The sequence below is a fragment of the Meleagris gallopavo genome, chromosome 3 (genome assembly GCF_905368555.1).
Source record: "Meleagris gallopavo chromosome 3, MGAL_WU_HG_1.1, whole genome shotgun sequence".
Taxonomy (NCBI): Eukaryota; Metazoa; Chordata; class Aves; order Galliformes; family Phasianidae; genus Meleagris; species Meleagris gallopavo.
Window position 1 is genome coordinate 15,258,869 of NC_139406.1, and position 21,709 is coordinate 15,280,577.

At 43.8% G+C, this 21,709-nt stretch overlaps 1 protein-coding gene across 5 annotated transcripts; it reads left to right on the plus strand.

Moving 5' to 3' along the window:
• Window positions 1–1,070: 1,070 nt before the first annotated feature.
• Window positions 1,071–11,180, plus strand: LOC146544620 (uncharacterized). 5 transcript variants are annotated; one of them, XM_085220346.1, is made up of 6 exons: window positions 1,071–3,072; window positions 4,114–4,231; window positions 4,538–4,672; window positions 5,282–6,070; window positions 8,102–8,714; window positions 10,039–11,180. In XM_085220346.1, exon 6 carries the CDS (start codon window positions 10,128–10,130, stop codon window positions 11,064–11,066), a length of 939 nt encoding a protein of 312 aa, XP_085076472.1. In that variant the 5' UTR covers window positions 1,071–3,072; window positions 4,114–4,231; window positions 4,538–4,672; window positions 5,282–6,070; window positions 8,102–8,714; window positions 10,039–10,127; the 3' UTR covers window positions 11,067–11,180. The 5 variants fall into 5 exon arrangements, with proteins under 5 accessions (XP_085076472.1, XP_085076471.1, XP_085076473.1 ...); XM_085220345.1 differs by lacking the exon at window positions 5,282–6,070 and having other exon boundaries at window positions 1,071–2,352; window positions 2,993–3,072; XM_085220347.1 differs by lacking the exon at window positions 5,282–6,070 and having other exon boundaries at window positions 1,071–1,954; window positions 2,234–3,072.
• The last annotated feature ends 10,529 nt before the right edge of the window (window positions 11,181–21,709 follow it).

The following is a 21,709-nucleotide window of genomic DNA, read 5'->3' on the forward strand; positions in this document are numbered from 1 at the left end:
TATATTGCTTTGTGTATTTAATGTCTGAGCCCAGCCTATCTAACCTTGATGCTGTTCGTTGTTTCACCTTATTCTTTTGCTGGGGTTGATGATGACAGTGTAACAAATTACTCAGCAAAGAGCTTGCTGTTTATTTCCTTTGTGGCTGTTTCCTCCAATCCTTTGAATGGGCATGCTTGCAAGTTGACCTTGTGGTAGGAGCAGTAAGGCTGAGATGTTTCATTGGTATGTAAGATTGTGCAGTCTCCATCTGAAGATGAAGTGTATGGGTCTGTATGGTGCCAGAGAAGGGGGAGTGAAGCAAACAGGTCAGCTGAGTGGCTGCAAATGAGCTTGTAAAGTCATAACTGCAAGGCATAACACCAACTAGCTGATATGCTTTGCTGTCAGTGTTACGTGAATAAACACCCTGAGCTGCATTTAGTCAGCTTAGATTATTGCCAGCATTATCCTGATCTGAGCTTATCACTTAATTTTTTTTTCTGTATGCTTCTATTAGCTGTCAGGGCTTGAGAGCTAAGGAACAACAGTCAGAAGGCTGCAGGGCAGGACCTGATTACAAAATTAATCCTAGAAAAATGAGTAGAAGGGTGTTGGTTGTGTTCCCTGGCAGGTCTGGAAATTGTATGAGTAGAATAAATACATTAGCGTGGCTGATACTGAATATTTTCACTTTGATGCTATCTGTTACCACAGAACATCAAGGCTGTTAGCTCCTATTAATTAATTTGGGCCTTCAATCAGCCATATTCAGAGCTTTGCTGCTGAGGCATCTGAAGATTCAGGACCATCTTTAGATCTGTCTTGTCCAGGATGGATCAGAAACTCCAGACCTCAAGAAACTTGTCTCTAAATTCCAGGTTTCAGAGCCAGCTGATGAGCTGTCATCCTCTCTGTGCTGGGGAATAAATAAATAAAAACAGAATTGTGACTTAGGACGTTCTGTGCAATCAACACCAGTGATTAAACAAACAAGCCGGTGTTTTTGTTCCTTCCTGCCCTGGTTAGAAGGTTGCTAGGATTATCTGTGGCGTGCAAACAGCTCTCAAGCTACTGTTCGTCTTTCCAGTGTCCCCAGCCTAATTAATTGGCCACAGGTGCAGATGGGCACATTAATTGCATTAATGCATCACTTTTGAGCAGCCCCAGTCATGCCTGTGTAATGGGAACAATGCAACTCGAGCAGGTTTTTGTGGCGGCCCTATGTGGAGCGTGGATAAATCATGAAGGCCCAGTTCTGCCACCTTCATTCTCAGAGAGTGAGACACCGCGTGAGCAGTGGTGTTTGAAACGCCAGGACTAATGGCGAATAAAATGCTCTCAGCGTGACTAAGTATTGCTGAACAGCAGATTAACACACTAGGCCAGGCGCTTATCTAAAACTAAGTATTTTCCTCTGCTTACGCCATGAGATTGTTGTCTCTGATTATATTTGTTTTTTTTTTTCTTTTTTTTGTGTGTTCTGTTTGTTTTCTGTGTTTTCAAATGTTGATAAGAGCTGCCTATGCAGAGACCAAGGGATGGATAAGGTCTGTGTAACACAGTAAAAATAAAGCACCTGGGTGGAGTTCAGCTGCTAAATCTTAAGGCTATACTTAAGTTATTATTACCTTCATCTGGGTATAAAGTACTAATGTACCTCGGCAAGAAAACAAATTTACAATTGCTTCGATAGTAGTTCCCTTTCCAGGAAGAGCCAGAGTAAACAAAGCGTAGGCTGAAACAAAGCCAGGCTGCCCATGGATGTATTGAAAGAGGTGTTGTTGAAGTCAGAATAATTGTGTACTATTAAATGACACAGACTTGTTTTGCTACAGGGTTGTTACGGCAGATGCACAGTCCCAAGGCTGTCTTACAGAGACATGCAGCAGCACGGTGGTACCACAGCTGGATAAAATCCTCTCCTGTTCCTGGGTTGCCATCATGGCAACTTTGGCTGGGCATCCTCTCACAGGTGAAACCTACCCCTGGTCAAGCCCCCCAGTGCTGTCCTATCTTACAGCTCCCCTACTGGCCCTCCATTGGCTGCTCTCTGTGTTTTGTCCTTCCCAAGGGCCCATGTCAATGTTGGGCCCCAAGGAGGATCTCCCTTCCAAGTGCCCAGTTTTGCCCCAGGCTTCTCCGCAGGTCTGTCCCTTCTGTGACTCTGCATCGGTTTGCTGCTGCACTGTGAAAAAGTGGCTCTTGTTTACACCTCCTTCCACAGCTCTTCCACAGGTTTCCTCTTCCACAGGCCCTGCATCTTCCTGGCAACATCTCTGGGAAAAAGAAGGCAGCGCTGAAGCACTGGGCTTGGTGTACCAGGTGTCTGAAAGAAGCTAATTTGGAAGAAGTAAAGCAGATATAGGGCAGGTGTTTTACCAGTTAACAGTTTGCACCCCAAAATATTGAATTCTTTGCCTATGTGAAAATATGGTTTACTGGGCAATGGTGGATGTTTGATTAGATAATTATAGAGGTCTATTTCAACCTCTATGATTCTATGACCAGTGTGTGTAGGTGTTCAAATACCGTTGGGAAGCTAATAGTAGCACTGTTTTTTCACCTCAGTGATAAACATGGGGCATTTTTCAGGTGCCTGTAAGCAGACTACTGAATGGAGAAGCTCTGAGCTCTCTGCTGGCACTGAGCATGATGCCTGAACATGCCCTGCTCATGTGCTCTGGCCATGCTCATCAAGAGATCTGGGGACAAGAAAGTTTTCTTTGAATGTTTTTTTCTTTTGTTTTTTTTTTAGTGGGCAGGAAAGCTTAGCTACTGGAGACTCCAACACGCATCTGCCAAACAGGCTGAGACACTGGAGATTTGTCAGAGGGAGATGATACCTCCTCCTTGCCTTCTGCAGCTCCATAATTTGTATTTTGGAGGAGTGATGCATACCTGTAGCATCAGGATGTTTGGATGAAACTGAGAAATAAGATGGGTCAGACTAGATGCTCCAATGATCCCTGATAAATCCAAGCAATGCTCTTTTTTTTTTTTTTTTTGGTAGCTATAGAGCAGACTACTTCTGCAAGACTAAAATGAAGAAAGAAACCCAACTACCAGCCCTCCAGATTACAACTCTTTCAGGTCTTGTGCAGCAGCCGTTCTAAAATACCTCTTTAAAAATGTGATCATATCTCATTTTTAGATGAAGGCTCTGACCTTGATCACTTGAGGGTACATGGCAGAATTCAAAGTGAATTAAAACTTGTTTAAGATATTGTTATGTAGGATTTAATGCAGAAAGACATTTTAGAATATGGTTCATATGAAAAGCACTACAAAATTTAATTGCATATTGATGTATCAATCAAAACTGCATATTACTGTAATTAAAACAACCTTCTAAATACTTCACAAAACTGTGAATGGTTAGTAAGTTCAAAAGCAAGGGACAGTATAAAATTCAGACAAAGCATGGTTTTGTTCCTTCCTTTGCTAACATAGGTATCTGTTTTAGTGAATTGTTCCTCTTGTGTGCCTGCATAGTTTTAGTCTGACAGCAGGGATGATGGAGAAGTTTGTTAACAGCAATTCTCTCTCAAAATATATTGTATGAAATTAAAAAAAATCAAAGCGAAACAACAAGTTTCCCCAAACCATGTGTGTAGCTTGAGAACATTTAGCACAAGCTGAAGCCTGTTTTATAACTGTCTATATATACATGTATAAAATATATGTGCACGTGTTTATACATATGTATGTGCATGTGTTTATACATATATGTGCGTGTGTTTAGTGTTATGCATGTTGTAAAATTTCACATGGCATTCCCTGAGTTGCCTCACAAACATGGGATTTGTTTTCATGAGGATATAAAAAGCTTGTAGGGAAAACCTTGCAAGAATCCATTATCTAAAGTAATAATAAGGTTGGAGTTCTCACTCTCCAGTGGAACTCACCTCTACACGGAGCTTTTCAGTTTTGCAGTTTTACTCTCTCTCTTTCAACTCTTTCAAGCATGCATGCAAGCAGGAATACTCTCCTATGACATGACTCCAATTATCTGGTACCATTCCTCTAATTTTAAAACACCATTCTCTTTCATCTTTTGAATAATTTAATGTGAATGTTGTATGCAAACCAATATTATGTACTGATGTAATATGTGTGTTTGAATCTTTGCAGGATTGATTCATAAAACAACCGGCTGCAGATTGTAGCATACCACGAGCTGACTGTGAGCACCCCAGTGTATCCTCAACTGTGCTTCTTTGCTCAGCAGACATCAGGAAATTATTCAGAGGTATGTGAAAGCCAAAAGTATGATGAACTGGATCAGTGGAGATCATTGATTTCTTTTTACTGATTGATTTTCAAATTCAAAATAAAAAATTCATTCTTTGCAACTGCATTCTTAAGATGTTTACTTCTGCTGCTCTTCCTTTGATTCAGTATTTGAGGAAAGCAAGAACAAGTGGATGCTATTGAGCTCAACACCCAAATAGCAGAGCATCTCTGAGAGTTTTCCCTGGCAGCAGAATGTAGCTGAGTCTCTTGCCCATGGCAGGTTGTTCTGTTGATTAACATGACCTTTCTTTTTTTGCTTCAGCACTCTTGGATATTTTTTTCCTCTCAAGCTTCTCTGAAGTACAGCTGCTGCCAGAGCACCACATTTTCACACTTACGAGTCCATATCCCTTCAAGGACAGTGGGAACGCTGCAGAGGAATAATTTGTATGCTCAGGTAACTTGCATAACTCGGAGCTGCATCCTGAAAATACACAGAGTGGCCTGTGGGAGACGATGCACTGGAGTTTTACTGGATGCAAGAAATCAGGATGGCTTGAAGTCAAAGAGGCTCTAGCAAAAAAGGGCACTGGAGCAAACACCCCTTGCATTACCCATCTGTGTGTGGTTTCTCACAGAATAATAACAAGCTATGTGTCATTCCTTTCATTTTCCCCTCTGTGCATCTTTCACTTCTTTTTCCTCACTTGCAATGCCACAGTTCATTTTTCTCTTATAGTTGTCACCTTACGCAGGAGAAGAAAACATGTCATTTCCAGGATAACTCCAACCATGGCATTTTGGTCAGTGTGTAAAATGGTCCAGATCCCTTGGGTTTCTTCAAAATGCTGCTGGGAAAAAGAGCTTATTTGGGCTTTGCTTGCAGTCTTTGTGGTTCCACCTGGGGAGCAGGTACCTGAGGTTTGCTCCTTGTGTAATTTGCACAGAGGAGCTCTGCTAACAGCCCATGCAGAATGCTGGAGGATCAGATAACAACTTTCTCATTCCATACTCATCAGGGAAAGGTAATGTTTCCCTCTGGATTTAAGAAATGTTTTTATTACAGTGTCTGCAGATTGGGCTGATTGCAAAACCAAGTGGAATGTTGGAAAACAAAGACACCTCTCTGGCCTTTAGAAGCAACAAAGAAGCTGCCACCTCAAAACCATCAGGGATGTGTACCTTTTTCTCCTGCTTTGAGCCAAAGGGCAGTTACTCTCCTATTAGCTTTTCCGTGAGCTGACTTTCTGTTTATTGATTTTATGACCTTTCAGGCACTGTCTGTCAGTCTTCTGCACTGACAGCTTTACGAGGATCATTTGTATGGTCAGAGCTCAGAAAATCTTTCTATTTTTGGTTCTTTCAGAGTTGGGCAGATTCATAAAATCCTCTGGGCCCAGATGCTGATATCATTTCTCACCTCCAGTAGCACTGTGCTTTGCAGGCCAAGTCCGTGTAGCTGCTCTGTGAGCCTGAAGAATTCAGATCACAGAATTAGCCTTTGGGGTCCACTTTTGCTCTCAGTGAAGTTCAGGAAGAAAGTCCTCCAAGGTCACAGTAACTACTTGAGTGCAAACTTCGGTTCATGCACTCCTCTACGGAAATCTGACTGCATGCTAATGATGTTGAATTCTGCATCTAAAAATAGCTTCCTCTGTGCAAGTGAGAGGTTTGCTTTGTTCGTGTTTGTTCCTCTATCCCTGACTGATTGTTTCTGTCTGTCAGTAGCAACAAAGCCTCATTGTTCTGGTGCTCTGACTGGGACCATTGAATGGATCTTATTTGCAGAAACTGCTGAGCCTCCAAGCCCTTGAGATGCCTGCCCTTTGGGGCTTCACCTTGGATGGCCAAAAAGGTGGGGAGACGCAACCCCCTTACCCCCTCCCCCCCCCACAGCAGTATTGGCCTGGATGCAGCTTTCTGCAACTTGGTCATTTAAGCCCACCTAGTTTGTGATTGTCAGGGAAGCAGAGATAGTAGATTGCTCTTCAGATTTTCATCTTGGCTTTTTGCTGAAAATAACGCCACGTCTTTGCCAAGTGATCTCTCACTTTCCTTTGTTTTTATCCTGCTGGCCATTTATCCTCCGTTCACCGGCCTCACAAACAACCTCATTTTTCATCCCTACTTCTCCATTTGTGGACACTTCAGGCTACTGCCTGTTGTTCTTCCCGAGCAACAAGCTCATTCGCATTCCATATTCAAAACCCACAACATGATCCATTGAACAGAAAAGTGCTTTTGCTTTGCACTGTTTGTTTGAGACAGTCCTGGAGATGACATTATAAATGAGCTCCTATATCTGAATTGCTTAGTCCTGCTTAGCAAATTCAGTAGAAAATGGCAAAGAGCTTTCGTTTTGAAGGTGATCAGCTGCTTCTCTTCCTGCTGATGTTATGTCTTTGCTCCCCTTGTTTCATGGGAGGCACCAGTTTCAGTTTTCAGGTTCATGGGAAGCACAGTTCATCACAGTTTCCACAGAATAGAGGTGGTCTTCAGGTATGAAAAAAGGGGGCTGAATTTGTTCAGCCACATTCACAGATAATCCAGAAGCATGATTTTCTCTATTCTGATGGTCAAAGTGAGTTTAACTTTTCAAATATATTGTATCAGTTTTGCTTGCTTCAGCAATATTGGAAGTGTTGAAGCAGAGTATCACTAGGAACATCCTTGCTCAGGTATCTCCAGCCAGGCTGGACACAGGAAACAAACTGTGAGAATCCTGCCACATTAGTTTTGCTGTTTTCAGAGGTTCTAGCCTGTGTGTCATTCAGATCATTGATGTTAACAAGGAAGTTAACTCCTTATCTAAATTATTTGTTTATTCTAAACCATATAGGTGACTGCTTTTGACTCGCATCAAGTGGGAATAACCTAAGGTCATCCAAATATCAATTTCTCATCCTTAGATTAATGTGGTGATATTGCCTGGATGTGCTATCTGTTTTAACAGATTTTCTCAGTTTTCTTTTCGCTTCAGTCATATTCTACATTCATCAAGGTCTCAATCAAGCTCACTGGCTACTGATGATGTCAATGTTCCCATTTACAGAACAGGAAAACAATACCATGTGGGTTAAAACGTCATTTTGAGACATAATGGGTTTCAATCTTTATAATAGTAGAGGGTATCATGTGCTTTAGTACTTACAGTGGTTACTATAGTAATTCAAAATACCCTAGCTCATATTGTAAAAATGGCTTTTTTAAAAGTTCAGAAGAAAAGGATTTTAAATATGAGCTTGAGAAGAAAGCTGTCCTCAGGAGTGAGATCATATCCTTCCTAGCACGCAGGGGAGTTCATTAGCACAAGTTTGTTACCTGTAAGTTTATGGGGGCCACTCTTTTCTATCACCAACACTGCTCATCTAGCAGGGGACTCACCTGCCTGGGGGAAAGCTGCTCATGCAGAGCCACTGCAGCTGTTTCTTATGGTGTGGCAGACACATTATGAAGAAGCAAAAGGTGTGCATGGTTAACATGGACAAGAATTTTCTGGAATAGTTACTTAAGATAGATTTCTGAAGATATTAAGAACTGTTTAATTTGAAAAGTGCAATATACTGGCTTCAGCAGAGTGGAGTTCTAGTCTCCTAAAATCCATTGGAGTTCAGAAAACTGGATCTCAAAGCAGGCAAAGACAGAGAGACTACATGAAGGAATCAGGAGAGGTTTTTTTCTATGGCAGTAGTGAAATTTAGATAATACTTGTGGGTGAAGTACTGGTTAGTGAATGGTGAAATAGTGTTTTATAGCTGAGAATTTGCTCTATTAAATAATGTTCTTGTGCTTTTTGTATCTGTGGCAGTTTTCATGGAAATAAGTAGGAGGCATTATTTTTGGAGCGACCTACACACTACCATACGCATGGTTCTTTGCCTTACAGTGTTGTCTCTGAAGAAGGACTCTATCCCAGCAACTCTCTTTTCAACAAGGAAATTAGATGGATGTTCCAAAAAGGGAACAATTTTCCAACGTTGTTCAACGTAAGATCAAAAGGAAGCCCATGTTAAACACTGATTTGCAAACCAGCCAATTCAAAACCTCTCAGTACTTCTAATATAGACACTCACAAGTTAAACTGCATGGCATCTTGGCTTGTTAGCAGGAAACAAGAAATCCTTCATTTCACAGAGCTGCATGCCTACTGCATTACCTAACTTCAAATACATCCACGTACCATCTAGTTTATCATCTGACTTAAATTTGAGATACCACACTCAGGGCAGCATTTGAAATGATAAAAGTAAAAACGAAAAGAATGAACGAAAAGAAGAATGTGATTTTCCACACCAGTGAGCAGTACAAGTGTGCAGTATCAGTGTACAGCAAGTACAGTTTATGTTGTTACTGAGACAGAAAAAACTAGCAACAAATATGAGCAAAATTTTTTGGAGTGCTGCTGGCACATGTGCAGCAGATGAGGCCGGCACACGGTGATGACCAAGCAATGGATGGCGACATCGCTGTGGGACGGGCGGTGATGTCACCCAGTGAAGGTGAGGACTGGCGACACGGCCAAGCCATGGTTTGTGACGTCTCCGCGCGATGCACTGTGACTGCCTGGCCCATGTTGCTTTAACGCGGGCGCGGCAGCCCGGCCCGGCAGTTCGTGCCTGGCCTCCTACCGAGCGTGTGTGCGAGGACTGGAGTGTGGACAGGGCGAGCTTTGGAGCTGGAACGTGCTCTGGGTGCTGCTAGCGCAGCTCTCAGACGCCGTCTCAGAGCCATTTGTGCCGTACCCCGACCCTGCTGGCAGCAGGCAGCCGGGACATCGCGGAGAGGCGCGTGCAGCAGCGCAGGTAGGCAGTGTGGCAATGCCTCACGCTGGCAGCTGGGGGTTGATTCTTGAGGGACCCTCCCCAGGCTGGCCCATGCCCTTGGGGTCTCTTTTCTTCTTCCAGCGTGACACCTGCTGCCACAACATCTCAGCTGGGGAGCACATCGTCATCTCCCGCTCCCCCATGCCCACCACAGCTCTTGGAAGCATGGAGGTGGCATTAGACAAACACTGCCCCATAGGCCTAGAGAACTGGGACAGCTTGGCATGTACCATGCCATGCTGCCATCAGTTTTGTTTCCACTGTACCCAGCTGTGAACTAGCAGCAGGCCACAGTATCCACTCTGCAAACAGGGAATGTAGTACATTGTCCATACAGTGCAGGCAGACAGCAATTGTGTGGAGCTGGTCCTCAGGCCAGCTGCAATGACATCCATTGCTGCATATTGAACCTGTCCAGCTTTGTCATGGCATCTTGTGGCACCAACTAACCACAAGTTGGCTACAAGTTACACGTGCAGTAGAAACGTGCAATTTTTATTTCCCCAAGTTATCACCATTACAAAGGAAAATCATAGAATGACGGAGGGCGATGGAGGCCCAGGCTGGGGCCCCAACACATGAAGTGATGGACGGTGAGGTCACCAACCAAGGGGTTGTGATGTCAGCAATGGTGATGACTGTGACCTCGCTAGCCCTCCCTGTAGAGATTCAGGCTCTGGCAGAGGCCAGCGTGCACTCGTGCCTGGACTCCAGTTGAGCATACCTGCGAGACTTGGAGCACTGAGCGAGTTGGTTGCATTGAGCTGTGGGGCTGCTGGCACCAGTTCTTGGTGCCCATCCCACAGTACCAGCAGCGTTTCCCCCAGCCCTGCCCACCTCGGGCAGCTGGGGCTGCACAGGGTGCACTTGTAGCGGCAGAGGTGAGTGGTGCAGGACATCATGGCCCCTGCAGCAGCTGGTGGGGAACAGGGACCGGGAGGGTTTGCTGCTGAGGGACTGAGGGCAGCGAGTGACCGTGAGCTCTCTCTCTCTTTCGCAGTTTGTAACACCTTCTGCTTGCTGCAGCACCAGTGAGGGGAGCAGCTTCCCGACCTCAGCTCTCCCCTGCCCACCGCACAGCCCGGGGCCATGGACGTGGCATCCGACTGGATCTGCCCCATCTGCGGGCAAATTCGGGAAGATGTCACCTACGTGACCCCCTGCCAACACCAGTTGTGCTACGGCTGTGCCATCTGGTGGGCGAAGAAGAGGCCGAGTTGTGCCGTATGCGGGCACGAAATATCCACCATCCGATACTCGGTGAGGTCGGATGGTGATTACCTTGAGTGTGCTGTCCCGCAGCCCGCAGCACACTCAGATCAAGGCCTGCAGGACGAGCAGGGGCCTGCAGAGCCGGTGCTCATCCCACCCGAGCACAGCTTCCCAGCCGAGGTCTGGGCTGCATTTTTCAGGGAACATCAGGAAGACCTCGAACCCCTGCTCCAGTGGCTGCAAGAGGAGATCCAGCAGGAGTCCAGCAATGACTGGTGGGAAGTCTGTGTGGGACAGTGGACCACCATGAACTTCCTGTGTGAGCATGGACTGGACGAGGAGGCCTTGGTGCGGGAGCTGCAGCCGATCACCGATGGCGATGCGGTGTCCTTCGTGAGAAGGCTCATCAGCACCGCTGCAGCCCTGTACGGCCCCATGATCCACCATGAGCTGGACCACCGCAACAGCCATGCTGCTGGAGGATGGGAGGACAGCCCTGCAGCCAACGCCATCACCAGCGCCTCCCATCAGGAGCCTCCCACCTCGGGCCCAGGCCGTTCCACCAGCCCTGCAGGGCCCAGCACTGAGGAGCTGCCTGGCAGCTCTACTGGGGGATCCGAGCACCTCAGCACCGCCACCGCGCCCTCAGTGGAAGAGTTGCAGGAGGAGCCAGGGCAGGTGGCGGCAGCAGGTCCCTCTGCCCAGGGCAGGGACCGCTCGTGTGGGGGGCCCCGGCGCCCCCTGAAGAGGAAGGCCAGCAGCAGCCGCCAGGACTTGCCCCTGCCCTGCAAGAGGCGGCCCCGGCGGCGGCGCTAGGCCAGCACCGCACTGCCGTCAGAGCACGGCTCCGGCAGGCTGGGAGGACGACATCTACCTCTCGGCCTGCTGCTTGCAGACAAAATAAACATCTATTACAACGAAGAAGAAAAAGTCTCTGTGTTATTGACAAGGCTATTGGCATTGCTGTCCCTACCCATGATGTTTCCTCCATATTCCGGTCCCTGGGGAGGGCATAGAAATGCAACTTTATTTCCACCACCATGAATCGGCACTCATGGCAGTGCTAACAAAACATGTGAGGGCCCCAATAGGTTGGGAGTTGGAGCAGACATTACTCCAATAATCCCACCATTTAAACTAGCGGGGGGAAGTGCAAATTCCTGCACCTGGAGTGGAACACCTCCTGGCCACACCGCAGCCGGGGCCACCCAGCTGGACAGGACCCAGGAGTCCTGCCGGACCCTCGGCTGAACCGGCAAGGAGCGCTGCCCACAAAGGTGAGTGCCGTGCTGGGCTGCACAAGGTGCCAGCCTGCTGCCAGCGTGCAAAGGGCGGTGATCCTGCTCCTCTGCTCAGCTCTAAGGAGCCCACGGCTGGAGCTCTGGGCCCAGCAATAGGCTCCCCAGTGCAGGGGAGACCTGCCCTTGATCATCTTGCACATCCTCAACCCTGGGATGTACTGTCCCTATCCCAACTGCATAGGAGTTGCTCGGCTTGGTGCTGAGTTTGGAGGGGAGTGGGGCTTGCTGTGAGGAGCAGGGCTTGTCCCCAGCCTCAGAGAGGAGCCAGACTGCCACATAGGTGTGACACTCCCTCGTATGTTTTCAGTAGGAGGACAAAGCGAAATTCCCTATTTTAAGAGCAGGCATTCAATTTGTGTGGCTCAGCTTTTCAATCCAAAGATCATGCTAAAATACAACTCAAAATACCAGAGGATGCTTTCGTACTAGGAATCTGCTTTCCAAAAGCATTTACCAAAATGTTACACCAACCATTGTAACTGATGTAACTTCAAAATCAACCAATTCAGCAATTTTAATGATTACCATAATTCTAGAAATAATTTACATTTTCAGTAGAAAGTAGACTTGACAAAGTCAAAGGACCTTCAGACTTTCAAAACCACACTGCTATTGCAAGTGTTCAAACAAATGTAAAGGCACTGATTTTAACAAGTTTATTATTTGAATAAATGTTGTTGGAGAAAATTTCTCTGAAACATCATACCAGGAAGAATTACACTGTAATTATATCTTGTTTACCGTATTTAACCAGGGGAGGGGAGAACACAATCTCTTATTTTTCTGAAAATAAACATTCTAAAATTTTGAATTGGATTCCAGTTTCAAAAAGAAGCATGATCATATTCCTTCTCTCAAGATAAGGAAGAGACAAGATACAAGAGTCAAAGTGGAGAACACTTTTTTTTTCTCCAATTCCCTTGAACCAGTGGGTGACAGAACTACATTGCTAAGGTTATTTTTGTATTTCCATATTGCCTGACTGCTCCTTTGGAATGACAGCAGAAAAACCAAGAATATTTCAAGAGCCGAATGCCTTCGTACTCTCAGCTCCAGAAATACTGGGCTGCAATCAGCAGGGAAATCTTCATCCCAGTACAAATGTATGCATCATAAAAACAAGAAGTATGCAGAGCAGGGCTGTCACGTTTTTCATTCCTTAAAGAAGTCCGTTCTCTTCAGCTCTTCTGGCACAGGTTCCTTGTACATGGGGTTATACTTACAGCCTTTACCATAGCCCAAGTTCTTCATTAACCTTGTCGGGGCGTTTCTCAGGTGCAGTGGAACTGGTGGTAAAGGTCCTGTGTACATCCTCAGACGTTCTTTGACATTGCTATATGCCCCTACCTCTATAGACTTTGGTGCTCTTGCAAAATACGTTACTCATTGTGCTAGACTGACCTTGAAAGAAGAAAGGGGAAATTCCGCTATCATGCTTAGTAAATTAGTTTTCCCTCTCAGCTTGTTGCCACTGTTTTGTTTCAGGTCCATCTCCCTGCCATTTTCCTCATACCCCTTCCCTCTCTCCCAGGGTGTGAGTTTTCTGCCCCAAATAGTCATAGAATCGGGCTGAACCGGCCCAGAAATTGCTGACATTTTAATAGGTCCATTGAATAGGAAAGATGTACTTTTGGAACAAACCTCTTAGTACTCTCTGAAAGCTTTGTAGAAAGCTTATCAGTACTGCAGGACTTGTATTGCAAACAAGGCCTTGAAGTCCATGCAGATTGCCAATATTCTGGGAAGTTTGTAAAAATGTATTTGCTTTCTCTGGTAAAACTATTGTTCAAATACCTATCTGGTGTCTGCATACAATGTGGTAAGAATTGGACATTGAAAGGTACATCCTGTAAGTTATGTCTGCTGTGTATGTAATGCCTCCTACTTGATTGTGTTGGACCAGGAAGTTAGAGGTGGGCATTAGGGTATAGCAATAGGGATTGAACTTTCCCACCAATGTTCCATTACATTTTGTTGCTCTGTGACAGCCGGTATCAGAGGAGCAGTCTGACCAAACATTGTCTGATGTGGAAGTGTGTATGAAGCAGATTTATGTCACTGAATTCCTCCATCTGGGACAAAAGGCACCCACTGACATTCATTGACACTTAATGAATGTTCGTGGACAGCAAAGAGTGGATGTGAGCACAGTGAGTCTGCAGGTGGTACATTTCAGCAGTGGCAACAGCACCGTGAGATACAAGCTATGTGAGGGATGGCCGTTCAGCTGTCAGTAGTTTGATATGAAAAGTGTCTTGATCAGAGAGAAAGGTCTGGACAAGTGCAAGACAATATGTAGCTGGAAGCTAAAATTACACCAAAAGAAACATCAAATAAAGCACAGATTTTGAACCAGGAGCTCCGTGTAACAGTATAAAAACAACAAACAAACAAACCAAAAAAGAAACACGGATTTTTTCCAATCCTCCTGATGTTTGTGTTACCTCTTTGGAGAGTAAACTTGAACAAGTGCAGGATACTGGCTCCAGGAGAAGACTGGGTGAGTGTTAATTGTTTTTAAATACAGAGGCCAATCTTGAGTTGATTAATCACTGCTTTTTTGTGACCTTAAGCTCCATGAGCCTCAATCTATTGGGCTCTCTCTTTTTAATCACAAAGAATTCAGGAATCAATATCCTTTTGTATTATTTACTCAGATATGGTATCTTCTCTCTGAGTCATGACTATAGGATATAAAAATGATAGATGCTTTAGCATTCAGAACTCTCTTGCATAAGCTCATAGTTCAGTCCTGAGATTGTGGACTCTGTTTTGTTGTGCAGTTCTATAACTTCTGTTGCTGTCTTATCATTTAAATGTAGGATTTTGGTTTCAGATGCGGATGCTATCACAGGATTTGAACGTAATGCCATAATTCCTGTCATGCAGTCATGCACGGCATGTTAAAAAGTGCTTAACTCAGTGTGGGCTTTTTCATGGCTCATGTGTTTGCTATCACCTGAATTCTAAACTTCTTGGCCTTGGATGTTGACCTTCAGGCACCACTGTCTTCTGATTACTGCATGTTTTGTCAATTCTGGCATGAGTCACATTCTGTACAACACAAGCACATCTCTATACCACAATTTCTCTTAAAGGGGAAAAAAATATGTGTGTGGGGAATTGACTCAGTTTATATCCAGCTATTGTAGTGTGAACTACTGTGAAACAGTAGTTTTTGGAAAAGATGTGGAGAAAAACAGATCACAATAGAATCTTGGTATTTCATAGGTAAATTATGGACAAAAAAAGTTTTAAAAATAATACAGTGATGCCAGAGGCTTTTTATAGCAGATGGTATTTTCCTCACTAGCACTTAATTTCAGTACAAATGTAATTATCTGGAGTAGACTACACTGGGGAGTATAAGGGAAAATCCTTTAGTGTAGAAATTGTCCCGTGTATGGCTTTGGGAAGCACTCTCCTGGAGAATAGGAGGTCATTTTTCACAGATATTTTTGAAATTGGTGATGAAAGGACGTCAACTGCATTCTAGCTAAGCCTGAAACTTGTTCTTCATCAAGCCCAGATTTTACTTTCCCCAGTAAGATTACGATACACTTGAGGCTGGTACTCTGTGATCTCATTCAGAGAATCATAGAATCATAGAATGGCTTGGGTTGAAAAAGACCTCAAAGATTATCTTGTTTCAACCCCTTTGTCATGAACAGAGTCACAACCGCTCTTCACTGTCATCTTGACTGCTCTGACTGCCTCCAACATCTGAATGAAGAGACACAGAACCAAATCATACAGCAGATTTCCTCATATCTTTCTCCTATGTTCTAATTTTAATATATGTTATTACCTGAAATGCTGGTCCTCATAGAAATAGATCTTCATAGAAATTGTCTTCAGCCTTGCAGGACAGCTTGGGTGAAGATGGCTGCCTGATGGGTTTATTTTTCAGTGTTATTTCAAACTCACCTGGAAGTCCCATATTCTCCCTCCCAGAGATTGGGATACTTCAAAGGAGTTACTCAGAAAGCCCTGGGTGAACAGACTGTCTTTTATCATCCTATTGTCTAAATGAGGATTTCTGTCTTGGTTATTTGCTTCTCACCTCCTCCAATCTAGAGTTTAAAGTGTGCTTTGGTTAGGTATTTGTCTTAAAGAGACAAGTAGAAATACATTTTCTAACAGGTGGAACTGTACTTGCCACTGAGTTGTTTTCTGAACTGAATGTGCAGAAGGTGCCTCCCAGTCAAGCATCAGTCTCTGCAGATTGCTGCAGCTAGTAGAGCAAGAAATGCTTTCCATAATCTAAAATTTTGTAAATGATCCCTCGCTGACCTGTATATAGGTAACACTCTTAGCTAGTTTTGTTTTTTTAAGAAATATTAAAAACACTTTTACTAGTATACACAGCCAATTTATGTAATCCATAAATCGTTAAGTCTGTAATTTTGCACAGGCTTTTATACTTGGGCTCCTGAGCCCAAGGAGCAGTACCCCTGCTTTTCTTTAAGTGGCTTCTTCCAAACTGCTGTATGGATAAAGGCAAACACATTTCTGCTCACATGCTCTGACCAGATTTGGTAGTTTGGCCCCTCAATAGACTGCCAGCAGGGCACACCACAGCTACTACTGGAGAGATTTAAGCCCATGCCAGCTTGGGCAGCTGAGTGATACTTTGGTGTGTAAGCCACCTACATTCAGGCAAATCCATTCTGCACAGCAGAATCTTGTAGTTACAAGTGATCACACGTCAAGCATCTATGGAAGCAGCAGCTCCACACTATTATTCATGTGAATGTACCTTATGAGTTACCTTCTAAAACAAAGGCTGGAAAGGCACCTAGGCAAAGTACAGTTTTCTAATTAGAACGGAATAGTCTGTGGAGAGTAGCTGTTCCAGACTCCATTCGGTGTGTAGATGCATACCCAAAACTGCTTGACTTATGTCTTGCTCAGAAATCCTGTCATATTCATATTTCAGAAAGTTATTGGTTCACTGAGTGCCAGGTTTTTACTGCCTGGGGAAAAAGTAATATTTCCCCCTTACAATCCAATCTTGAAGGCTTTGAGGCAAAGCTTTTCCTTGACAAAGGCAAAATATTTTATTTTGCATGACTAAGAGACCAGGACCTTAATATATACAATCTTTTAATCTGGCTCATGTTTTAATGCTCACGGAACTGAAGTGCCTTATGAATTACAGGCTGACATCTCCTTTATCAAATGAAATGACTAAGTTGGACTCATTCATGGAATGTTTCTCAGCACAAAACTCACTACTTTATATTTCCATCAAAGCTGATCCATAGCATACTGATTTGTACTCACTGGTAGACATTTAAGTCTTTTTATGATAAAAACTTTGTGTTTTGCCATTTGTGACTCAGTAGAAACATCCTCTCCTGTGCTCCAGTGATAGTTTCAAGATAAATAATAGTATGTTCAGAATGGTTTGAATTATATAATTTCAGCTACCGTTTTAGCAGTAATGTGTGGTACTTTAAGATACGTGCAATCACCTTCAGGTTTGGGAAGGTAAGCATTGCGAGAGTACTTTGAAAACTCATGTGGCAGACAGATATTCCATTGGCAAGAAATTAAAACAGATAAAAACCATCATAAGAAAATCAACCTCTTGATTAAAGAGGTTCATTTTTCAAACTTTTGCAGAGCTGCCTTGCAGACTTCCAGCCCTAGATTCATATGATGTAAGTGGCTTTCCAAAACTTAAAAGGAGCTTATACTCAGGAGGAAGACAGACTTTTTATCCAGTGTGATAGTGATAGGACAAGGGAGAATGATTTTAAACTAAAAGAGGTGAGATGCAGAATAGATGTTCTTCAGTCAGAGGGCACTGAGGCAGTGGCACAGCTGCCCAGAGAAGCTGTGGTGCCCCATCCCTGGAGATGCTCAAGGCCAGGTTTAGATGGGGCCCTGGGCAGCCTGAGCTGGTGGTGGCAGCCCTGACCACAGCACGGGGTTGGAGCTAGATGATTTTTAACTCAAAGCATTCTATGACTCCATGTCTGGTTTTACACCAAGGCTATTCCCAGTCAGGGCATGCTCAGGTCATTCCATTATCTTTGAAGGAGGATCCATATGGCTCTGAATCAGGAATAACATCTCCGGGTTTTTATTTAAAAAATATCACTTATCAGAAGTAATTGCAGTTTAATATGTTAGCCCTTTACAGTTTGGCTGGAGTCACTGAATGAAGTCCTTCCCATTTACAAAAGAAATACACAAGCTTGCAGCACTCCTAAGGTGATTCTTTCTTAGATTTACACATATATCACCTGACATAGACTTGACTCAGAAACAGGATTTCTCCATTAGATTTCACTGCATTTTTGCTGCCTTGACAGTGTCTACAAGTACAGCAATCTTGGCAATGATGGTGAAAATCTATCATTTTGATTCTTCTTTGAAATCCATTTCTGTAACTCCTTCAGCTCACTAAGAAAGTTTCCCAAGGTTTGCAAAGCAGTCAATAGCATGAGAAATTTATGGTATAAGTGCCATTGAGGAAGAGTCCTGCTAGTTCTAAGCTGTGCTCCAGCTTGCCCTCAGCAGCTAATTAATTTTTCTTTCAGACCAAATACTTCATGTCTATAATTTTCCACATTTGAACTCAGACCATTTACCATTTTGGGAAAGGTTCACTTCAGCTTGTTCAAATTCCAGGAGCTCCTATCCAAACCAATGAAATGACACTGCTTTCAGTACCTTACCCTACCTGCACCTCAGTTTTTAATTTCTTTGCTGCAGACAAAGTATAAATCAAAACTTTAGGAGCAATTTTTTTTCCCCGAAGTAGGTGTGGTTTGTGACAATGAGACTGAGACAGAGGGAAATCATGGAGCACAATCTCCTGCTGTTCCAGCCCTAGCAGCTAATAGCTTCAAGCTGAAATTTTTCTATTTTCATAGTATTCCATTGAGAGATAAGTCCTGGAGTAAATTGGTTCAGCAGCCAGGCATTGAAAATGGAAAACTGTCTTAATTCAGCAGTGCTAGTTCAATTACAGTGTGAGTTGCTGAGATACATTCATATGGTTGTGAAAAATCTCTCTAACAATAAAAGACAGCACAGGATTCTTCATGAATGTCACACAGCTCTATTTTCCCTTATGAATACCAGACCACACTGCAATGAGAAGCATTTCCAAAGCAAATAAAATGCTGCTTCTGCAAACATTGGTGCTTAAATATTAATCAGAGCTCTACTGCAACCCTGCTGAAGTACTCAAGGATTTTCTGGCTGTCACTCATTGTAATTCTGACGGTGCTAATGAAATGCTGGTGTCAGCTGTGTGAGCCAGCAACTTGGGAGACTGCAGCAGGTGTTGTTTCCTTTATAAAGATGACTATGCACTAGCAATCAATCTCTTCCCATCTGGAAGTGTAGCAAGTGGTATGTAAATGCAAAGAGGGATATACAACATGAGCTGTCCTTTGCAGGTGTTGTGTGTGACCCCTCTATCCCTCAGGTCACAGGAGCCATGAAGAACAGCTATGTGTGGGCAGAAAATGTGTCCAAGTTCTCTGCCACAGGAAGAATCTGCTCTGTGAAGAGCTGATGCCTAAATTCCAGGTTTTTCCCTGTTAAGAGTCCCAGGCTGCATGGCTATTTCTTGAGTATGGCATCTGTATCAGAACAGTTTGTTTCCTGTAATGAAATGACATTTGAATGGACCTAATTCTGCAGCCAGTCTAGATTGATTGCAAAGCGTGTGAAATGTATTTTAGCCCCAGAACTTCAGAGACTTGTCAGAGATAAGAAACAAACCAGAAAATGATTTTTACCTCTAATTGTGTTTTGTTGTTAGGCCTTGAGCAGTGAGAGGAAGCAAGAACACCATTTAGGTGCACCACCCTAGCCAAAAGAATACATGTGTGTATAAACAGTACAAATTCCTCACATCAAACCTTTAACCTTTCACTGGGTCTGTTCCAACTTCCTGTGTTTTTTTTCCTCTGAAAAACTCTTTCTTCCATCCTCTCATTAATATACTTGCTACATTTTGAACTGTGTTAATACAAACAAAATGCATATATAATTGATCTTGGTAAAAATTAAAATTAAATTAAGAAAACCCTGTATAAGGATAGACAGATCTTTTCAGGTCTTAATGATACATTTTCTGGGAGAAGCACTGCATTTTCTTGACTAAGGTTCAGAGTATACTAAGATACAGAAACATTCATAGCTTTTTCCATGCTGCCTACAGTATTACTTCCATCTTACAAGGCCCAGCTACTTGATGTATTTGAGATATGAGCATTTCTTTTACTCAGATGCCTCAATTTTGAAAGCATATTCCATTTACTATTATGAACTGGAAGTACATTTTAAAAGTAATGCTGAAATGCTGGCTGGAAGATTGGATGTTTCATCTGTAGGAATTTGATCCTCAAGTGGAGAGAGATCACTTATGTTTCTTAAGTGTGGCTCACGTAAAGCACCTGTGTTTCAGTATCAGCATAGCATTCAGAAGGCATAAGTGAATTGGGGCTACTGGCTATGAGGACTCTGACCTGTGAATTTTACCTTTTCTCCCATTGACCCTTGCTGCAGGCTGGCCAAGCGTATTATGAGCTTTCTGAGTCTTCCTTCCAGGAGAAATGCAGGCATATGGAGGGTCCTCTGTGCCCAGCTACTTGTACAGATATGAAGAAATGAAGATGGGAAGTGTGCATATAAAAAGGGAAGTACTTTTTCATACAGCATACAATATAAATCCCTGGAGATGGCTGAGGAAGAGGTTGCTGTCCAGCCACCTTTTCCTGTTTGGTACCTGTGGTTCAATCCCAGGTTCCGCCTCTTTGGTCTCCCCACATCTCTGCCTGACACTTTAGCTTAAAACCAGGATATAAATGGACAGGTAGAAAGGTACATGAAGTTAGGCAGCTCCACTCTGGTCCTTTTCTACCCAAGCCATGATTCCGTGAAAATACGCCACTGGAGCAAGCTCCTGCACACCCTAACTGAGATATGACAGTGTAGATATACCTGTTGTCTCCATACCATAGTGTGGCAAGCAAATGGCACAGGATGGCTGAGAGTGGAAGAGACCTCTGGAGGTCATCTAGTCCTACTCAAGCAGGAAACTTAGAGGTGTTTGACCAGGGCCATGTCTTTTGAATATCTCCAAAGGAAACTCTACATCCTCTCTGGGCAGCCTGTGCTAGTGGTTGGTCACCCTCTGAGAGAAAAAGCTCAGATAGCATTTTCTGCCTTTCAGCTTGTGCCCATTGCTTCTTGTCTCGTCCCTGGACACAAGTGAGAAGAGTATGGCTCCATCTTTTTTGCAGCCTCCCTTCAGGTATTTATATACACTGATGACATTCCCTGAGCCTTCTCTTGTTCAGGATGAATTTATCCATCGCTCAGCCTTTCCTCATGCTCCAGTCCCTTCATAAAATTTGTGTTCCTATGCCAGATTCTCTCCATTATATCTGTGTCTCTGTTGTACTGGGGAGTCCAGAGCTGGTCACATTAGGCCTTAACCTCCTGTTAAAACATCTTAATCAAAACTAGGTTAGAGTGAATCATAACATCAGCCCTCCGGAGCTTCTCAACCTTAGTGCTGCTAAGTCACTGAAGATGAGACCTCAAGCTGTTTCTCTCACACACTTATAGGGAAATAAGGTTGGAGAACAGTTTGTGGTGCTCAAGCTGACTGCACGTGTGGGGCAGGATGGCTCAGTAAGACCACCTGCATCACACCCTGTCCCAGAGGAGACGAAAGCTGGTACCTGAGCAGCATGCTGTCTGGGCAACCTGCTGATGGTCCACTGTGGCACTGGGTGTGCTGCTGCCATTGCTTCTAAACAAGGGGAATCCTTAGCATCATGAGGGAGCAGCTGTTTGTTTTTTCCCTCTCTTCTTTTGACTTAAAATATCAACAGCAGTTTGATTTGCCACATAGCCCCATTTCTCTATTTTTTCTTCCCCTTCCTACCTCCCAGATAGCTCTGCCCCTCCATTTTCCCACGAAAACAATTGCTACCCTTTAGCCCTCCCTCTCCTCTGGGGATGTTACTTATTTTTGTCTAAGGATGAAAAAGGTGTTATCCACAAGTTAGTTAGCACATGGATTCTAAATCTATATATATTTATGAAATAACAAATAACGGTTGAGGCAACAAATGAAGTACATAGGGCTGCAGATGAAGCTGATCTGCATACTAACATACG